Raw genomic sequence first — 17,117 nt, forward strand, 5'->3', positions numbered from 1 at the left:
GACCAAAAAGTGTTAAGCCTTTTAGTTAAACCAATTAATGATGAGATGAAGGATGAATCTTAGTTAAAAATAACGAATTCTAGACCCAATATTATGTGAAGTCGGTAAGATGAACAACGTTAATCAGCACGTTTGTATTCAATGAATGCTAATAAATATGATAACACAAACATGCAATAAACGTAGATAATGGCAATGAAGGTAATAAGAAAGAATCTACCACCCAATTATTATATGACTTGAATGGTTCTTTCCCCTGACAGCAACGTGGAAAGAAGAGAAGTGAAGATGATTATGGAATCTTTGGATCTTGTGAACAAAGACTAAGTAACGTGTGCTTGGATAAGATAATTAATGAACAAGATAACTTTTGTATATTCCCTCAAGTCAACCTTTTACAATATGTTTTTCTCAGAAAGCGAAGATCCCCTTTTTGTTGTCTATCTCTTCCTATTTATAAGGGATATTTCCAAGAAACTCTAAAAAGTACAAAACAAGGAATATCCAAAGGAATATTCTTTGTGTCCATATCTGAACCTATCCTACCGTTATTTCTTCACTTCAGTTGCTCGTTCTTGACAACGGCCTTCTCGAGGACGGATTCCCGCTATTACACCGCGGTCGACCCCGTCCTTGGTCCCGTTTATCTACTATTACCAAGTCACCAAATTCAGACCAATACACCTCTCACGAGCGTACATAAAGTATTTCCTGTTCGCAAAGCAGGGACATTATTAGCATGTTCTATATTTAACAACTAACCAGTGATATCCCAAAAAAAAAAAAAAAAAACAAGATTTTTATGACTAAAGCTCCAATGACAAGAATCTCTCTACCTGATCGCTGTTGGAAGATTTGTCGATGGCGTCCTACTATGCAAATAAGGCACCAGGTACCTCAAGCTTGGCATGATAGGGCACCGGGTACTCAAGCTTTATTTTTGTGCATCAGCTGCCTTGACTATAGGTACAACCGGTCAATCATAGGACAGTTTTTAGACATGGCTCCCAGATCAGCATCCAGACATTTGAAGCAGTGTATGCTAATGTCTGATCTCTATATTGGTAACGTTACCCGAAAAAATGTTACCTAGCGTGCATGCTAATTCTGATCTCTACTTTGGTAAAAGTTACTCCAAAGATCGTTACCTATCCTTGCTCCATGGAAGGACCCTATATTGGTGTAAAGCATTTCCCAGAATGTTGTTGGTCAGGGCCATCGATTCTCTGGCAGTTCCCTTAAATTTAAATGTATTCCTGCTTCTGGTGAACAGTTACAAGGTTCCACTAACCTTCCCAAAATGATAATCAAAAGGATAATGCTACCAGTAATCTGAACAAGAACAGAAACCGTCCCTAAAGTGATGAAAGCGGCTAGAATCTCTTAAAATGATTTCACGTTCAACAATTTTTGCTATGAGCTTGATGGCAGAATGGCAGTCCCCACAGATACGCAGGTTCTTCATTACTGTTATAGTACTACCATGTACAGTCGTAATTAATGCAAAGCAAATAGCAAGCCTCTCACTATGATATGACAGCAGAACTTCCTTCTGTTCCTCCTCTACGTCATGCAATGCGTATCTCTGATCAGGGACATAACCATATTCTTTCAACTTTTCCGTCAACCATTCCAGCTTTTCATATATCTTATCACTTAGAGGATGCAAAGTATCACCAGAAAGAAATGTATGCCGGATTCCCTTTTGATTAACCCAACTGCATCCCGGTTGTTTTATATTTCCTCTTCTTTTCATATTTCCTCTAATTCTGGCAACATCACTCCATCTACCAGAAAAAGCATAAATGTTAGATAATAAAACATAAGCAGCGCTACAATTTGGGTCAAGATGAAAAACGTTTTCTGCAGCTCTTTCAGCCAGTTCTAAATTTGAATGCTTCTTGCAACCACTAAGCAAAGCTAACCATATTGACAAATTTGGTCCCATGGGCATACTTTTCACCAAATCCTCTGCCTCTGTTAACTTCCCACTTCTGCAAAGGATATCTACCATACAACTATAATGCTCAAGTGTCACTTCAACAGGTGAGATTTGGGAGATATACTGAAATAAGCGTCTTCCTTTCTCTAGCATGCCAGAATGGCTACAAGCAGCAAGTAACCCAGTAAATGTGATATCATCCATATCAACACTTGAGCGTACCATCTGGGCAAACAATGTGAGTGCCCAATTTCCACATCCATGTTGTGCACATCCAACAATGATCGAGTTCCATGAAACAATGTTCTTTTCAGGAATCTCCTTGAATACAATGAGTCCATCGTTTACATTTCCACATTTTGAATACAATACAACTAGCGAATTACCAACAAAGGCATCAGTGTTCAATCCGAGTTTGACTGCTACACCATGAATCTCTCTGCCAAGATCAATAGACTCCATTTCACAGGAGGAATTTAGGGCACTAGTGAAGGAAGACTGATTGGGAAGTAGACCAATTCTAATCATATCCTCGAACACTTTCAATGCTTCTTTGTGCTTACAATTCAAGCCATACCCTGTCAAAAGAGATGTCCATACAACAACGTTAATGTGCAACCTCTCACTGAATACCTTAGAAGAATCATCCGCGTGCATGCAATTAGCATATAATGTGATTAGTGAAGCAGTGACATAAGTATCATACAGATAACCAACCTTTACAACCCAGGCATGAATTTCACTACCTAGACCTAAATTCCTCACATTAGCACAAGCTGTGACAACAGAAGCAAAGGTACTAGAAGTGGGCTCAACACCAAAATCTAGCATCTTCTTAAAAATCAATAGAGCCTCATCACTCCTCCCATGCTGATCAAGCCCACTAATAACCGAAGTCCACGAAATCACATCCCTATGAGGCATCAGCTCAAACAACTTGACAGCCTCCTCCACCCTTCCATTCTCAAAATACCCATAAATCATAGCATTCCAAGCAGCCACATCCCTTTGTGGCATCTCTCTAAACAAACTCTCAGCCTCTTCAACCTTTCCAAACTTCAAAAACCCGTTTATCATCGTCGTGTAAGAAATGACATTTCTTTGAGTCATTTCGTCAAAAAGCTTCAAACCCATCTCCATATCCCCACAATCTACACACCCTTTGATCATCAAGTTCCACATAACCGTATCTTTTACAGGCATTTTATCAAACAGCTTCAGTGCTTCATTCAATCTTAGATTTTCAGCATACCCAGCAATCATTTTGGTGCATAAATAAATATTTGGAGATGGGATTCTTTCGAAAAGCTCTTTAGCTTCATCAATTCGCCTGTTCTTTAAGTGCTCTGATAGAATAGAATAGCAAGTGGGGCTAGCTACTCTGAAGAATCTTGCTAAACCAATTAGAGATCTTGATGGAACTGAGATGGTGTATGATTTGGGTGATTGAGATATAGCAACACGAAGAAGGACATGGTTAGGCATGAGAAGAAGCCTGCAGCGGGAAAAGTTCACTACATGGGGGTTCAACGGTATTTTAACGACTTCAACGATCGCCTAAGGGAAGATCTAAAAAAAAAAAATAGGCTAAATTACACTAAACACATCTATACCAAAATAACCCCTAAATTATATTCCTAGGCAGTTTTGATCCTTTTAAGTAGAGACAGGAGGTAAGAATAAGGCGGTTCAGTTGAATATCCTCGTGGAAAAGTTATATTATGCAAATAGAGAAAAAATAATTTATTTTAGGTATATATAAACTGTTGAATCCTCTTATATAAGGAAAAATTCTAGTGAAGCAGTAGAGGAGTTCAAAATTTAACCAAAATTTAAATCTAACGATAAGGTTTTGTTAAATATTTGACGTAAACACAAGTGCTAATTTCTGACAAACTTAAAGGACTAAAATTGTTTAGAAGTATATTTAGTGGACTATTTTAGACTCATTCCCAAATATAAGGGACAATTTGTGTCATTTCTCATCAAACATTTGTGTCATTTGTTTTGTCATTAACAAACAAATGGTAAAAATTATTTCCCACTAGTCCATTCCATTGGCATCAGCAGTTTTCCTCTAGTTTGCAATGTTACAGGCACTTCCACTTTTTCCTTGCTAGCTAAAACCATCTCTGACAAAATTTTGTGATTACAAATTTCATACCCTTATTAAAGAAATATAACAAGGTTCTAGAGATTTTACATAGCTCATTTTGTGGTTCAAACATAGTTATATAAGATTTTTATTTTCTTTTAAGGTGAAAATGTATAAACCAATTTTCTACACTAAAACAATCAGTGACGAATCCAAGAATTTTGTTAAGGGTGTTCAAAGTTAATATATATGTGTTCAACTGACCACCCTTTACGCTATGTGGCTACACCAATGAAAACAAGAAGTATTCATGATAAAATGGTAAAAATAGCACGGGCTAGCCAGTTTTCAGACTGGTCATTCAAAAATAGCCAGCATTTGCAAAGTCATTGAAAAATAGCCACTATTTTGCTGCAACAAGGACCGGTCGAGCATAATATACTGGAGAACGGTGCACCTGTGTATGAACTTCCAGCATATTATGCTGGAACTCTCATCGCGAAAAGTTCCAGCATAATATACTAGAAATTGGAGCACATGTGTATAATTTGCTGGACCGGTATATTATACTAGAACTCCAGTATATTATGCTTGAGTTCCAGCATAAGTATACTGGAACTCTCCAGTATACTTATGCTGGAACTCCATTATAATATACTGGAGTGGAGTTCCAGTATATTATGAACAGTGTTTTCGTTCAAATTTATCTTTACGTGAAAAGTGGCTAAATTTCGATTACTTTTGAAATTGTGACTATTTTTGAATGACCACTTGTAAATCTGACTATTTTTGAATTTCTCGTACATCCAATATATACTTCTGAAACAAGCTCTATTTTCAAGGAATATTACTTTCACTTCCTCCTTGAAAGAACTATATAACCAAATATGAAATCCTAAATCAAAGAACGTTCCTTTTGAAATCAAAGAATGTACCACCTCAAAAGTAATACTTAAAAATTTTAAGGTGAGAAAGAATCTTGGTTTTTGCTTCCTTGCCTTGATTATGAAGCATTGCCTTTACAACCCCACAAAGCCCTTTAGAACAACAGCCTTACAAGAAAAGAACCAAAACCTTCTGAGATTATAACATTTATAAGACCCCCAAGAACTTGCAGATATCACATGCATTTATACAAAATAATCTTCTTAGCCTAAAACTCTTACAAAGCCTTTATTTCCCATATCATCAAAAAGAGGTGTCAGCTCTTTATCATACCATTTTCAAGAACCAAGAATGGCTGGTGGGCAATTGAAACCTGTTGCATCTTTGCTTTTGGTCCTTAATTTCTGCATGTATGCTGTTGTTTTAGGGATTGCTGGCTGGGCCATGAACTTTGCCATTGATCATGGTTTCATCATTGGTAAGCACCTTGTTAAAACTCGTAGTTTTACTTGGTTTGTGTTTCTTTTTAATGATGTTGTTCGAGTGAGCTTGCTCAAACCTCGACTATTCACGGGATACCTGTTACATACTTCCCACCAGCATAGGTTTCGAGTAACTTTATCCACCAAGATATAGACAGATGAAAAAAAAAAAACTTAACGTTTTTGTTTCGTCTCCATTGGGATTCAACCTGATCCCCCATAATTTTCACTCATTTCATTGACCGTTAGACCACCCTAATTGTGCATCTTTTTACTAAGTCTCTGGATTAAGACTGATCATGGTGTGTGTGACTTTTTACAGGTGCAGATTTTGATCTTCCAGCACATTTCTCTCCAATTTACTTCCCAATGGGGAATTCTGCCACTGGATTCTTTGTTGTATTTGCTTTGATTGCAGGTGTGGTTGGAGTTGCATCTCTTCTCTCTGGGCTCAACCATATTCGCCAGTGGAACATCGACAGCTTACCAGCTGCTACTTCTGCTGCAGCCATTGCCTGGAGTCTTACACTCCTTGCCATGGGGTAAGTGCATAGTCTTTCACATTCTTGCTCACTAGCATAGTTTTCTTCTCAATGTTTGTGTTCTTTGTATTTACTGTTCTAAATGTCACTAATGAAATTGTCATTCATGCAGCTTTGCATGGAAAGAAGTTCAACTCAATTACAGGAATGCCAAATTGGTGAGGAACTGAAATAATTTCCTAACAGAACCTATAGCTGTATATAAAGTCAATCTCTGCAAATTAAGAAAAATTGTGCCATTAACTTCTTTCATGTTTTCTTTATATCAATTTGCAGAGAACAATGGAAGCATTCTTAATAATTCTATCGTTTACTCAATTGGTATACATCATGGCCATTCATGGTGCTTCAACAAGGAGATAAATGAACTTGGAGAAAATGAGTCATATCGCGTGGAATGTGTTGAACTGTTGATTGAGATTGCTGCTTCTTTTTTTCTGTTTTTGTAAGGGTTCTTTGTTTGGTTTGCCAATTTCTTTTGTTTCATTTTATTCTTGTGTGTACAAAGTTGGCCAGAGCATGGCTGTTTGTATTTAAACTATCTTTAGTATTGGAATTGTAAGAAGCTAATAAGTGATGCACAAATACTACTCTCCACTGGCTTTTTCCAGAAAATGTGACATTAGCAAGAAAAAGCAACATATATTTACATATCTCCTGAATTATGAAGGCTCGACAAGGATTTACCTACTGCTATCAAAGTAATATTAGAAAGGATATCAAATCAGCTAGAACTTGTTCATACAACAACACAACCAGTGTAATCCCATAAATGGGGTCTAGTACTTGCTCATACACGAAAGTATTATAAACTTCAAAACAGAAGTCCAAACTGAACCTTAAAATCTGAACTAACAGATACCTTTCAAAGCATAGTTATTAGTGGCACCTAAACTCCATGGAATAACTCAAATCTAATCAAAAGATCGTTTAGCATGTAAGGACTGTCTGCGTTAGCATTCAGGACTGCAAACAACTGGCAAAGATATTCACAATACGAATAACCAATCTAACAGAAAAATAACCATCATTGATGTCAAACTTAGTGAAGAAAAGTAAAAGGAGTGACTACTAATAACAAATCGGAGCCTATGTCCAAAACCCAAGGAATTATATAAGCATATGCTGGTGAAATCTTGATGAACAACAATTCCAAGTGCCCTATGCAACAGCAAAACATAAAAAGGCTCTTCCAACTATTGAGGAGCAGATACATCAAACCAATAGACCATACAAGAAATAGGCTACCATTGCAAAATAACAGGACAGCAACTAAGAGACGAGGAGTTCTAAGCTGCTTTCGAACTAAACTAGGACTACTGAACATATAAGTTTCTATAACAAGACCATAGCAAAACATTGTTCAAGAACATGAAGGCAGTCATTAACTTCTATAAATCCAAATGCTGCTACTCCATTCCATTCAATCAGCTTCATGCTTCTGCATTGTAAAAAAAAGCATGTAATCAAAAAAACAAGAAGATCACGAATATCAATGCTAAACTAAGAGATATATATATATCTCAATTGCCAGATATATTAAAGGACGTAAACTCGATGGTACGTACATTTATCAGATCTTACAATAAGAGTGGAAAAAGACATGCACGCAAATAGAAACATAAAAAAAAATTAAACTTATGTTAGGAGTCTAGTATGTTACAGCACTTTGAATGTCCAGGAAGCTTCCCAGAAAATACAAACTCAGGTACTCCACTTAACTGCCAAATCATTGACAACAGCGACATACACGCAAATCATTTCAACATGAGATGTGGAGATGAAATTTCTTCTTGTATCTAAATCATATTCATTATCTTGCTCAAACAACAAAAAGACGTTCACAAAGGATATCATTAGCACATGTGTATTTCTGAATCCGATTCTCATGATCCTCAAATTCATTTTTCATACAACTCTGCAGATTAATAGCTTTTTGTCTCCCCGCACAAAAGGGAAACTGGATATCCTACTACTTCACATTATTTCCTTGTCTCAGCTAATAGTAGCAGTTCATAACCTTCTTCCACAGAGACGGTAGTTGATGCATAAAGGCCTCAATTTATGCTGCTTTTTCCACTCATACATCTCTAGCTTCCCCATGACATCTAAACCCCTATTGAATTTCAACAGGAGTACATGTTTGATCTTTTGCACCATGGCTACCCTTGTTGGTGAGCTTTATAACTATCACTATTTTCTAAACCAACTTCTAGAAGGTATTCAATCTCACAAACTATATGACTTCATAAGTCACCATAGTACTCCTTCAAGCAATCTCTTTGACAACTCATGTCAACCGTGAATTTCACCCCATTTGTGCCCAGATTTCAAACACTTGAACTAAGCAAGATGTGCAACGTCTAAGATTTCACTGAGAGAGACATTAGTCAACTGTTCTACTGAATCACAGGGTATCTTAACCTAGTAACCTATTCAGCGAAGCCCATAACAAATCAAACCCTACAAAGATATACAACGACAACACCTTCTCAATGCCAAACTAGCTAGAATCAGCTATATGAATCATCACTATCCATTTTGCTCTGTGTCGAACCATTTCATTCCAATATATAATAACTTGGGGTTCTTTAACACTAGATATTCTCTAAAATTTATAGCAAGTCGTGTATGTAAGGTTGATCAACCCATGAAGAGAACATGACAATCTCCCACGACATGGCCTATTCTAGAACTGACATTTTAGAAGGATACATGACAAAATATAGTAGGAGATCCCAAATACCTTATTTGTTGATCTAAACTAGTAACCAGATTTAGTGTGAATATAGAAGTCACACCATTTGCAATCTAACATATCCTATGATAAAACAAATCAAACCCAAGAGTTCAACATTTAGTTCGAGTCCTATAGAGGGTATTTGTGACAGAGGAAAAAAGATTCAAGAACATTAATAAAACTGCAATAAAGGAACAACAACCAACACTCTTGAAGAAAGACTGAAAAAGATGTGTTTGCTGCACCAGAGCTTGAAGAAAACAATCCAAAATGACAACACAGCAGATCAACTTTGCCTTTCTGTTTAGCATGATATAATTTGGATGCAAATACTAATGGAAAATAGATTTTATTTGATGGTCATTTAAAAGACAAGATTGCATAATAGGATACCATCAATGAGGTGGAATTCAAGTTGACATAATGTATTTGGAGCAGTTGCAGAAAAGTTAAATCTTTGAGTTTAGGAAGTACAGAGGGTTGCACTTAATTTTTTAGAAAAAGTGATCGCAAGACTCAAATGGTTCGGGCACATTCAGAGGAGGAGCACTGATGCACCGGTGAGAAGGTGTGAGCGACTGACTGTGGTGGGCATGAGGAGAGGTAGAGGGAGACCTAAGAAGTATTGGGGAGAGGTGATCAGGCAAAACATGGCGCGACTTAGGATTACTGAGGACATGGCCCTTGACAGGAAACTGTGGAGGTCGAGCATTAAGGTTGTAGGTTAGGGGAAAGTTGTGGATAATTCTACAGCGCACTAGTGTGAGACTAGCATGTTAGGAGTTAGTCTTAGGATGCTACTGATCAGCTACTGATGTAGGGCTTTATCTGTTGGATATTAGTATACCTTCCATCTTTTTCGTATTTCCTATATTTCTTATGTTGCTGTTATTTTGTTATTTATGTTATGTTATGTATTTTATGTTATTTTATTATGAGCTATTGATAGTACTAATATATCGTCTCTCGTTGCTTTCTTGAGCCGAGGGTCTTCTGGAAACAGCCTCTCTGCCCCTCGGGTTAGGGGTAAGGTCTGCGTACATATTACCCTCCCCAGACCCCACTTGTGGAATTATATTGGGTTGTTGTTGTTGTTGTTGTGATCGCAAAGTAACTGTGGATCAATCGCTGATCTGCACAGTCTGTTCTTTTTAATCATGCTTTCTTCTTGTAGTCAAATTCAGAATAGTCAATCAAAGCCACAAAGCAAAGAACCAATTTTCAGACCCAAAAAGCACTTAAAACGGTATCAATAGCATAAAGGACATCAAATAAACCAAAAAGACCAAAAGATATACCCCAATTAATAAAAGTTAAAACATTTTGTTCTTATTGCAAATGTATGACGGGTAAATCATTAAGTGGTTGCAAAAAATAATTTATAAGAAGGCTGACACCTTACCTTAATTTATCTATTTGATCCTGCAAACAACTCAAACAAGCCACAGCAGCCCTTCCAGGAAGTTGTTTGCACTGGTCGTGAAGGCAACGCCACCTTTAACTGTAAACAGAAATAAATAAAGGTTTTAGAGCACTTTCCACCTAATGATTCGTGCAACTAAGAGAAGGACAGATAACCTGATGGTCATGGAATTCATTAGCTGGAGATTCTTTCACATTATCTGCACAAACACCAACATCAATTGTAGGAGCGTTGTGGGGCGTATCTACTTTGTCTTCATTTTCTATGTTCACAGAAGCCTTTATATCTGTATTTGCTACAGCATTACCAGTCGATACTGCACTAGCTTCACATGACGCTGCACTAGCTGCTTCATCGCTTTTCTCCAATCTTGTCTCCACCAGCACTTCTGAAACAGTGGCTTTGTCAACTACAACATCCAAATTTTCCTCCCAATTTTCCAAAACAGTATCTAAAGCTGTATCTTTCTCATCCACAACATACAGTTTCTCTTCCCCTTTTTCCTTCACCACCGGTTCAACAGTAGATCCGGTCACATTAACAGCATTAGACGCACTTGTTGTCACTTGAACTACGTCTTCTGATATTGCAGCCTTATCCAAGTCAGAAGCAGAAGTTGTTCCCTCAATGCTATCAGTAACTTGTGTATCATGCAAACAATCACTTTCTTTGACCAATTCAACAGCTGGAGCATTATCAACCACAATATTATTCTTATCACCAACAGCATATTCTTCAACTGAGCTGCTACTACTACTGCTGCTGCTACTAGAACTCCTTCGCAACCCTTCTCTGTTGGACTCAATCATGGGTTCAACATACTCAACATTTATCTTCTGGCCGTCAAATTCGCCCTCAATCTTCAATTCCCTTTCAACCTCCACAACACCTCCGCCCTCATTTCCAACTATCTCCACTTCCTTGCCTTCATCTTTCACTCCATTGGATTTATTCTCGTCAATTGACTGATCATGTGAAACATCTAATTGCTTCTCCCCATTTTCTACCTCCTCTTCAGTGAACTGGTTTTGGTTATTCTGGTGATCTTGTGAAGCAGGGGAACCCCCCTCACTATCACTCTCTCTATCCTCATGTTTCAAATCCTCCTCTCCTGCCATAGATCCATCCATAGGGATTCAATATCAAATGAGGAAGAATGTCACAGTTAGCAATTCCCCATCAGCTTTTATTATTCACAAACCAAAATTAACAACTAAAAAGTATGCAATAATGAAAGTAACATGGGTTGGTGGGTCATGAATGCTCCCACCAAAACACTTTATGAAACAAACAGACACACACTATACAATCATCATCTATATACACACAACAAGAAAACACCAATAACCAACTAGAATTCCACCAAGAAACATATGGATATGGATAAAATAAATCAGACCCCCAAAGCCAAATTGAGAGACAGATCACAAGCTATAAAGTTGTTGAAGATTGAAAGAAAAAAAAACCACATGGGTATGTCCAAAATTACTTAACAAAGCATAAAAATTATTTCTTTTAGAAAATCAAACAAACAAACAAGAAAAACCAAAACATAGCACAAAGCCTAGTACTCATTAAAGTGTGAAGTACCAGCAAGAACAGAGTCAGTGGTGTTGTGGGAAGTAGGGGACTCTTTTGATTGCAATTCCTTCTTTTTCTTAGCAGCTTTTCGCTTCTTAGCACCTGATGGCATGTTGTTGGTATAAGGCTAAGGCTAGGATTATTGTAGTAGTAGAGTTGCAAAAGAAAAATGGGATGTTTGTTTCTCTCTCAAAATCTCCAAAATTGAGGAATCTTTTTTAAGCTCTCTGCCTCTCTCTTTCTCTTTTTGTTTTGTGGTTGTATTGGGGAAATGGGGAGATTTTGAAATGGTACTTTACCACTACTGGAGAAGACTGGCAGATTGTGGGAGATGGGGATTGGGTCCCCTCTGTTTCTTGGAAATCAAACGAAGCGTCACCTTTGTGCGAGCCTCTATTATATTTCTATTTTTTCCTAGACAGATCAGCATTTTAATTTTATGACACAAATATTCTAGTTTTTCCTTTTTCTTTTCCCTTTGCCGTCTGATAATTTGAAATGTTTACAAAATCATTTTAGTTATTTGATTTTCTCTTTGTGTGTGTTACTAGGAATTTCAAGACTATCATTCTATTATTGTCCTATTTTTTCAGATTTATTAAGGACTCATTTGGCCATAGATTTTGCCAAAATAAATTTGGATTTTATTTGGCAAACACAAGTTTGGCCATAGATTTTGCCTACATTTTGACAAAATTTCAAATCCCAAAACCAGCATCATTATTACATTTTTTAAAATTTGCCCCAAACTTTTGTATTTTATAAAAGAGCACATCATTTATTATTTTGTAACAATATTGCTTCGTCTTCTCGGTCATCTAGTGTATCATGTAGTTCATTAAAAAAATGATAATTTTGTACCAAATTTATTTATGTTCAGGACTATGGTTTGCGATAATATAATGAATGTTATTAATAATTGTACTATTGGGTATTTGTGATTGTTTCTAGAACTTGTGGATATAAGTCATGTTTAATGTTTTTCCAAAATAAATTTGGGAAGTATGTTTTGAAAACTGATGTCCAAACACATTTTCATATTCAAACCAAACTTCACCCAAATCAAATTTTTCAAGACAAATTTGGGAATCTATGGCCAAACGCTAGCTAAATTGGCACTCTATAAGTGGATTTTCCAAAAATCCTATGATAAATTAGGAAAGTTACAATAAAAATAAAAATTCTTACTTTTTTCGAATATATGATACGATAGATTGTTAAACGTCATATTTACTACGACGATGCAATATACAACTACCGAATAAAATCCCACGGAGTGGGGTCTAGGACGATACAATATACGTGATGCTAAATTTTTAATAGAAGATTAACTAAATTTTACTGTGACGGCAAAGTTTCTTCAGTAGTATCAAATTGTTTGCATCAAATCCTTATATTCCTTTTTATTCTGAATTTGTTTTAACAACTCATTATTCAATCACAACCTTATTATGCGTAGAGACATGCAAAGCAAGTTCAAAACTATGAGTGTAGCTTGTTTTAGAGATAATACACAATCTCATTAAAATTACACTAAAGAAGACTTCTAGTCTAAATTTTAAATCTAACCATTTCCTTTTTTTAAGGATAAATGTAACCAATTCCTTATTAATTGGCTTTATAAGCAAATCACATAATTGTTGCCTTATTGGATCTATTATTCTTTTCTTTTTCTTTTCTTTTTCAACTTGGATCAATTCTTATTCTCGCCTTTTTTTCTTTTTTCTTTTTTGTAAGTAATGTTACTGCTCATTCTTATACATGATAATATCTTTTTTAATATCCATTCTTTCAAAATTGGGGCCAATTAAATCCGTGATTTGTATTTAAAATCCAGTGTTTTCAATTTCTTATGTACTTAAGTATGACCTATTTTCTAAAAATTAGTCCATTTGGATAAGTTTGCATGAGCACATATCCTCTCACCCATCAAGACTATTTCTTAATTCCCCTTTTTTAGTTATCATCGAAAAAAGGTTTAAAAAATATTATCTATAAATTCTATTTTCTTTGTGACGACGACTACTTATTGATAACACTGAAATTTAAGGGGCGAATTTGGTTAGACTTTATAAATTTTTCTTTTTCTTTTTACTGTAATACATGGTGTCGTACTTTTTATAAATGACATATATGACAAAAATTGGATCCAATCATACGCTTTTCAGATCCAACATGCCTGCCATGTGATCTACCCAAAGTTGTTGATATATATATATATATATTTTTTTGGGTTAATTATTTTTATAATTCAAAAGTTTCCCGTCTTATAACTAAATTGTGATTTGTGACACCATGTGAATTTGCCTTAACTTGTCAATGTAAAAGTATTATTAACACAAATATAGATCAAAACTTAACTACAGTTATAAAACACGACATGGTTGTGGTATTAATATTTTTTATTCGATCCAAAGCAAAAACAAAATATTTAATTAGAAATAGAAGGAAAACAAAGAAGAACAAAAGAAAAAGGGAAGTGTTCGTCATCTCTCAAGGGATAACGTGGCCCCTTCAAGAATATTAAGATGACATTTGGATGAAACAATGAAAAGGAAGATATGGTGACTATTAAGTGAAAATGATTCCTTGTGATTCCAAAAAACAACAAGAAGAAGAGATTGCTAGAAAGAAAATTAAGAGGCAAAAATCAAGAGAATTATATTGATGAGACTTTGGTGTTGGCAAAAAGAGACAAATGAATGGTGGCCAATTTGACAACTCATTTTGTGGGTTCTCATTATATATTTAGGTTAACACTTATTACACTTTCGTTTTCATTTAATATACCATAGTTAACGGAGTCTATTACTCAAATAGTCACTCAACTATTCAAAATTATTTACTAAAGTCATTTTTCTTTCGTTTGTAACAACAAAATCACTTAACTATGCTTATAGCACTCAAAAGGTCACTCAACTAGATTTCTCAAACTTTTGATTGCCAAATACCTATTTTTTCCTCTAAAATATCAAATTTTGTATATTTTGTTACTTTTTAATTATATGAATTTTTCTCTTTTTAATTTAAATTATAGACTTCCCTATAGAATAAATAAATTTTATTAGTAAAACAGAAAATAAAATAGTATCTAAGCATATATAATGTTGGAATAATAACATATTGAGCATAGTAAATAATTTAATTAGAACAAGTTGTTCGTAATAACAATTTTGATGTTAATAACAAAAACTCAAAATTTATTTACACAATTGAGAATGAATAAAAGTTTTTAAAATATACATTCTATGTATGTAATATAAAAATAATTATTTAAAAAATAAAAATATTTTTATAATATATATTATATATTCTTGAAAATTATGCTCAATTATTTTATTATTTTGATATTATATATGCGATAATATTAATTTTTTATTTTTAAAATAAAAATTATTTTCTCTATAGGTAAGCTCATAATGTACATTAAAAAGAGAAAAAAATTACAATATTACAAAAGTTAAAAAAAAAAAAAAAGAAGACAAAAGTTTATAATTTAGAGGGCAAAATAGGTATTTGACAATTAAAAGTTTAAGAAATCTAGTTGATTGACCTTCTGAGTGATATAGGTATAGTTAAGTGACTTTTCTGTTACGAATGAAAGAAAGATGACTTTACTAGATAGTTTCAGATAGTTGAGTGACCATTTGAGTAATGGGTTCATAGTTGTTGTATGTCAATATCTATTTGGATTCATCTACGAGCATACTAAAAAGTTTTCACGTGTAATGGAATCCTTAAGAGTTAAATTGTTCTTAGCATAGCACAGAAACATGTCTAACTGTATATACGCTAGGGAGTTTAAATCTTTTTTACAGAATTAATATAATTAATTTTGTGATTATAGATAAACTGTTATTAAGTTATTAACTAATACTTGTTAGTATGGATTACATTTAATTGTTTTATAAGTTTAATGATTATATAAATTTTTTATACAAAAGATGCACAAAACTTAAATCTATCCTTGGTACACTATCGTATGTCTCCACTGAAACATCAAAGGTTGACACTCTCTATCTAATTCTGGAATGCAAACATGACAATTGTAATAGGTGTCTAGATCTAATTGCTACACATTTCAAATCAAACATAAAATAAGTGTCGGTAAAACACGAACCACAATCTAAATCCTTTGAATCAAATCAAATTTTGATTCAAATCCAAATTTGATTCAAACTTCAACCTAGTAGAAGTCAAAACTAACTTTACTTAATCAGTGGCGAAGTCAGAAAATTTAATAAGAAATGTTCAAATTTATTAGTGGGCTATGCAAAAATGTTCAAATTTACTAGTGGGCTATGTAAAAATATTCAAAGTTTATTTCTGATCAATAATAAATAGTAATATTTTATTTTATACACAATATAATTTTTCAACGAGGGATATTCAATCAACCGCCCTCGACTACACATAACTTCTGCTCACACCCCCCTCCGTTCTCGTTTTTTTTAAAGCACTAGGCAAAAATCTTACTTTTCACAAAGAGCACAATGACCAAAATACAAAATTCAATAAAACCTAAACCCCGTTAGTTTCCTTTCTCTTTTTTCGATAAATTTGACTTTCCATGAAGACCATAATGAGAGTAGACTAGTTACTCCAAGTTTGCTGAGTGCTTGTGGTGGTTTTAGGGAGGGTGAGAATAAGGTGGAGGCGGATTTTGAATTTAATTTTATGGGTTTTGTAACTATTTCAAATAAATTTTCAATAGTAACTGAGTTCACATTCAAACATTTATAAATATTTAGTGAATTTTTTGAATATATTTACACTGTTTAAATAAAAGTTACTGAATTCACGTAAACCCGTAGGTCACAAGGTGGATCCGCGCCTTGATGATGGAGACATGCACCGATTAGAAATAAGGAGATTCAATAAAATATAAATGTCAAACTGTTAGTTGAATGCATGACCTTAAATATTTGAAGATTTTATAGTGCTAATCAATCCAACAATAAATACATAATAAATTAACCTTTTAATTACATTCAGAATAATTTGAATTTTCTGATCAATCGGTCATCCTTGGATCAATGTGAAGTCGCTAAAAAGGTGAGGGGTTAGGTGGATTATGTGGTAATGGTAGAGTCCCTTTCGGAGTGCGTAGGTAAATGACTAAACAGAAATGGTGAACATTCACAAAAAGGTAGCATTAATACCAATAATTATTCTGCATGTCAATGGTACATGAGGTGGATAAAAGATGTGGGTAAGAGAAGTTCGAATTAAATAAGCAAGTAGGGACTTCGGCATATGACATTGATTACTTTCTTTATTATATTTGACCAAAAAACAAGTAGAGTGATTCAACAACCTCAATTTATCTCTCCAAAAGAAAAGACCCCAGTTCTCTCTCTCATATTTAAATTTGAAGTGTTTATTGTTTTTGATGGATTCGCATCCAAGAAAAAGTACCAATATAGT

General features: G+C 34.6%; 3 protein-coding genes across 3 annotated transcripts; 1 reads left to right on the top strand and 2 right to left on the bottom strand.

Annotated features, from left to right (window-relative positions):
- Positions 1-361: 361 nt before the first annotated feature.
- On the bottom strand, positions 362-3,730 carry LOC109219151 (pentatricopeptide repeat-containing protein At5g46460, mitochondrial). The gene is made up of 2 exons (XM_019383580.1): positions 837-3,730; positions 362-711 (listed from the first exon to the last, which is right to left on the bottom strand). Exon 1 carries the CDS (start codon positions 3,425-3,427, stop codon positions 1,322-1,324), a length of 2,106 nt encoding a protein of 701 aa, XP_019239125.1. The 5' UTR covers positions 3,428-3,730; the 3' UTR covers positions 362-711; positions 837-1,321.
- A 1,412-nt stretch (positions 3,731-5,142) lies between these two features.
- Positions 5,143-6,589, top strand: LOC109219153. The gene is made up of 4 exons (XM_019383582.1): positions 5,143-5,400; positions 5,727-5,946; positions 6,059-6,104; positions 6,223-6,589. The coding sequence occupies exons 1-4, from the start codon at positions 5,274-5,276 to the stop codon at positions 6,307-6,309; spliced, it is 480 nt and encodes a 159-aa protein (XP_019239127.1). The 5' UTR covers positions 5,143-5,273; the 3' UTR covers positions 6,310-6,589.
- Positions 6,590-7,038: 449 nt separating this feature from the next.
- Positions 7,039-12,062, bottom strand: LOC109219152. Its single transcript, XM_019383581.1, has 4 exons — positions 11,700-12,062; positions 10,265-11,220; positions 10,089-10,187; positions 7,039-7,387 (listed from the first exon to the last, which is right to left on the bottom strand). The coding sequence occupies exons 1-3, from the start codon at positions 11,800-11,802 to the stop codon at positions 10,095-10,097; spliced, it is 1,152 nt and encodes a 383-aa protein (XP_019239126.1). The 5' UTR covers positions 11,803-12,062; the 3' UTR covers positions 7,039-7,387; positions 10,089-10,094.
- Between the last annotated feature and the right edge of the window lie 5,055 nt (positions 12,063-17,117).

This window comes from Nicotiana attenuata, unplaced genomic scaffold (genome assembly GCF_001879085.1).
Source record: "Nicotiana attenuata strain UT unplaced genomic scaffold, NIATTr2, whole genome shotgun sequence".
In the NCBI taxonomy this organism is placed as follows: domain Eukaryota; kingdom Viridiplantae; phylum Streptophyta; class Magnoliopsida; order Solanales; family Solanaceae; genus Nicotiana; species Nicotiana attenuata.

Coding starts and splice junctions, on each gene's coding strand:
- LOC109219151 (XM_019383580.1), bottom strand. CDS start 3,427: ATGCCTAACCATGTCCTTCTTCGTGTTGCTATATCTCAATCACCCAAA.
- LOC109219153 (XM_019383582.1), top strand. CDS start 5,274: ATGGCTGGTGGGCAATTGAAACCTGTTGCATCTTTGCTTTTGGTCCTT. Junction 5,947..6,058: donor CTTACACTCCTTGCCATGGG/GTAAGTGCATAG, acceptor TCATTCATGCAG/CTTTGCATGGAAAGAAGTTC. Junction 6,105..6,222: donor ATTACAGGAATGCCAAATTG/GTGAGGAACTGA, acceptor ATCAATTTGCAG/AGAACAATGGAAGCATTCTT.
- LOC109219152 (XM_019383581.1), bottom strand. CDS start 11,802: ATGCCATCAGGTGCTAAGAAGCGAAAAGCTGCTAAGAAAAAGAAGGAA. Junction 11,221..11,699: donor CACTGACTCTGTTCTTGCTG/GTACTTCACACT, acceptor GATCTATGGCAG/GAGAGGAGGATTTGAAACAT. Junction 10,188..10,264: donor ATGAATTCCATGACCATCAG/GTTATCTGTCCT, acceptor TTCTGTTTACAG/TTAAAGGTGGCGTTGCCTTC.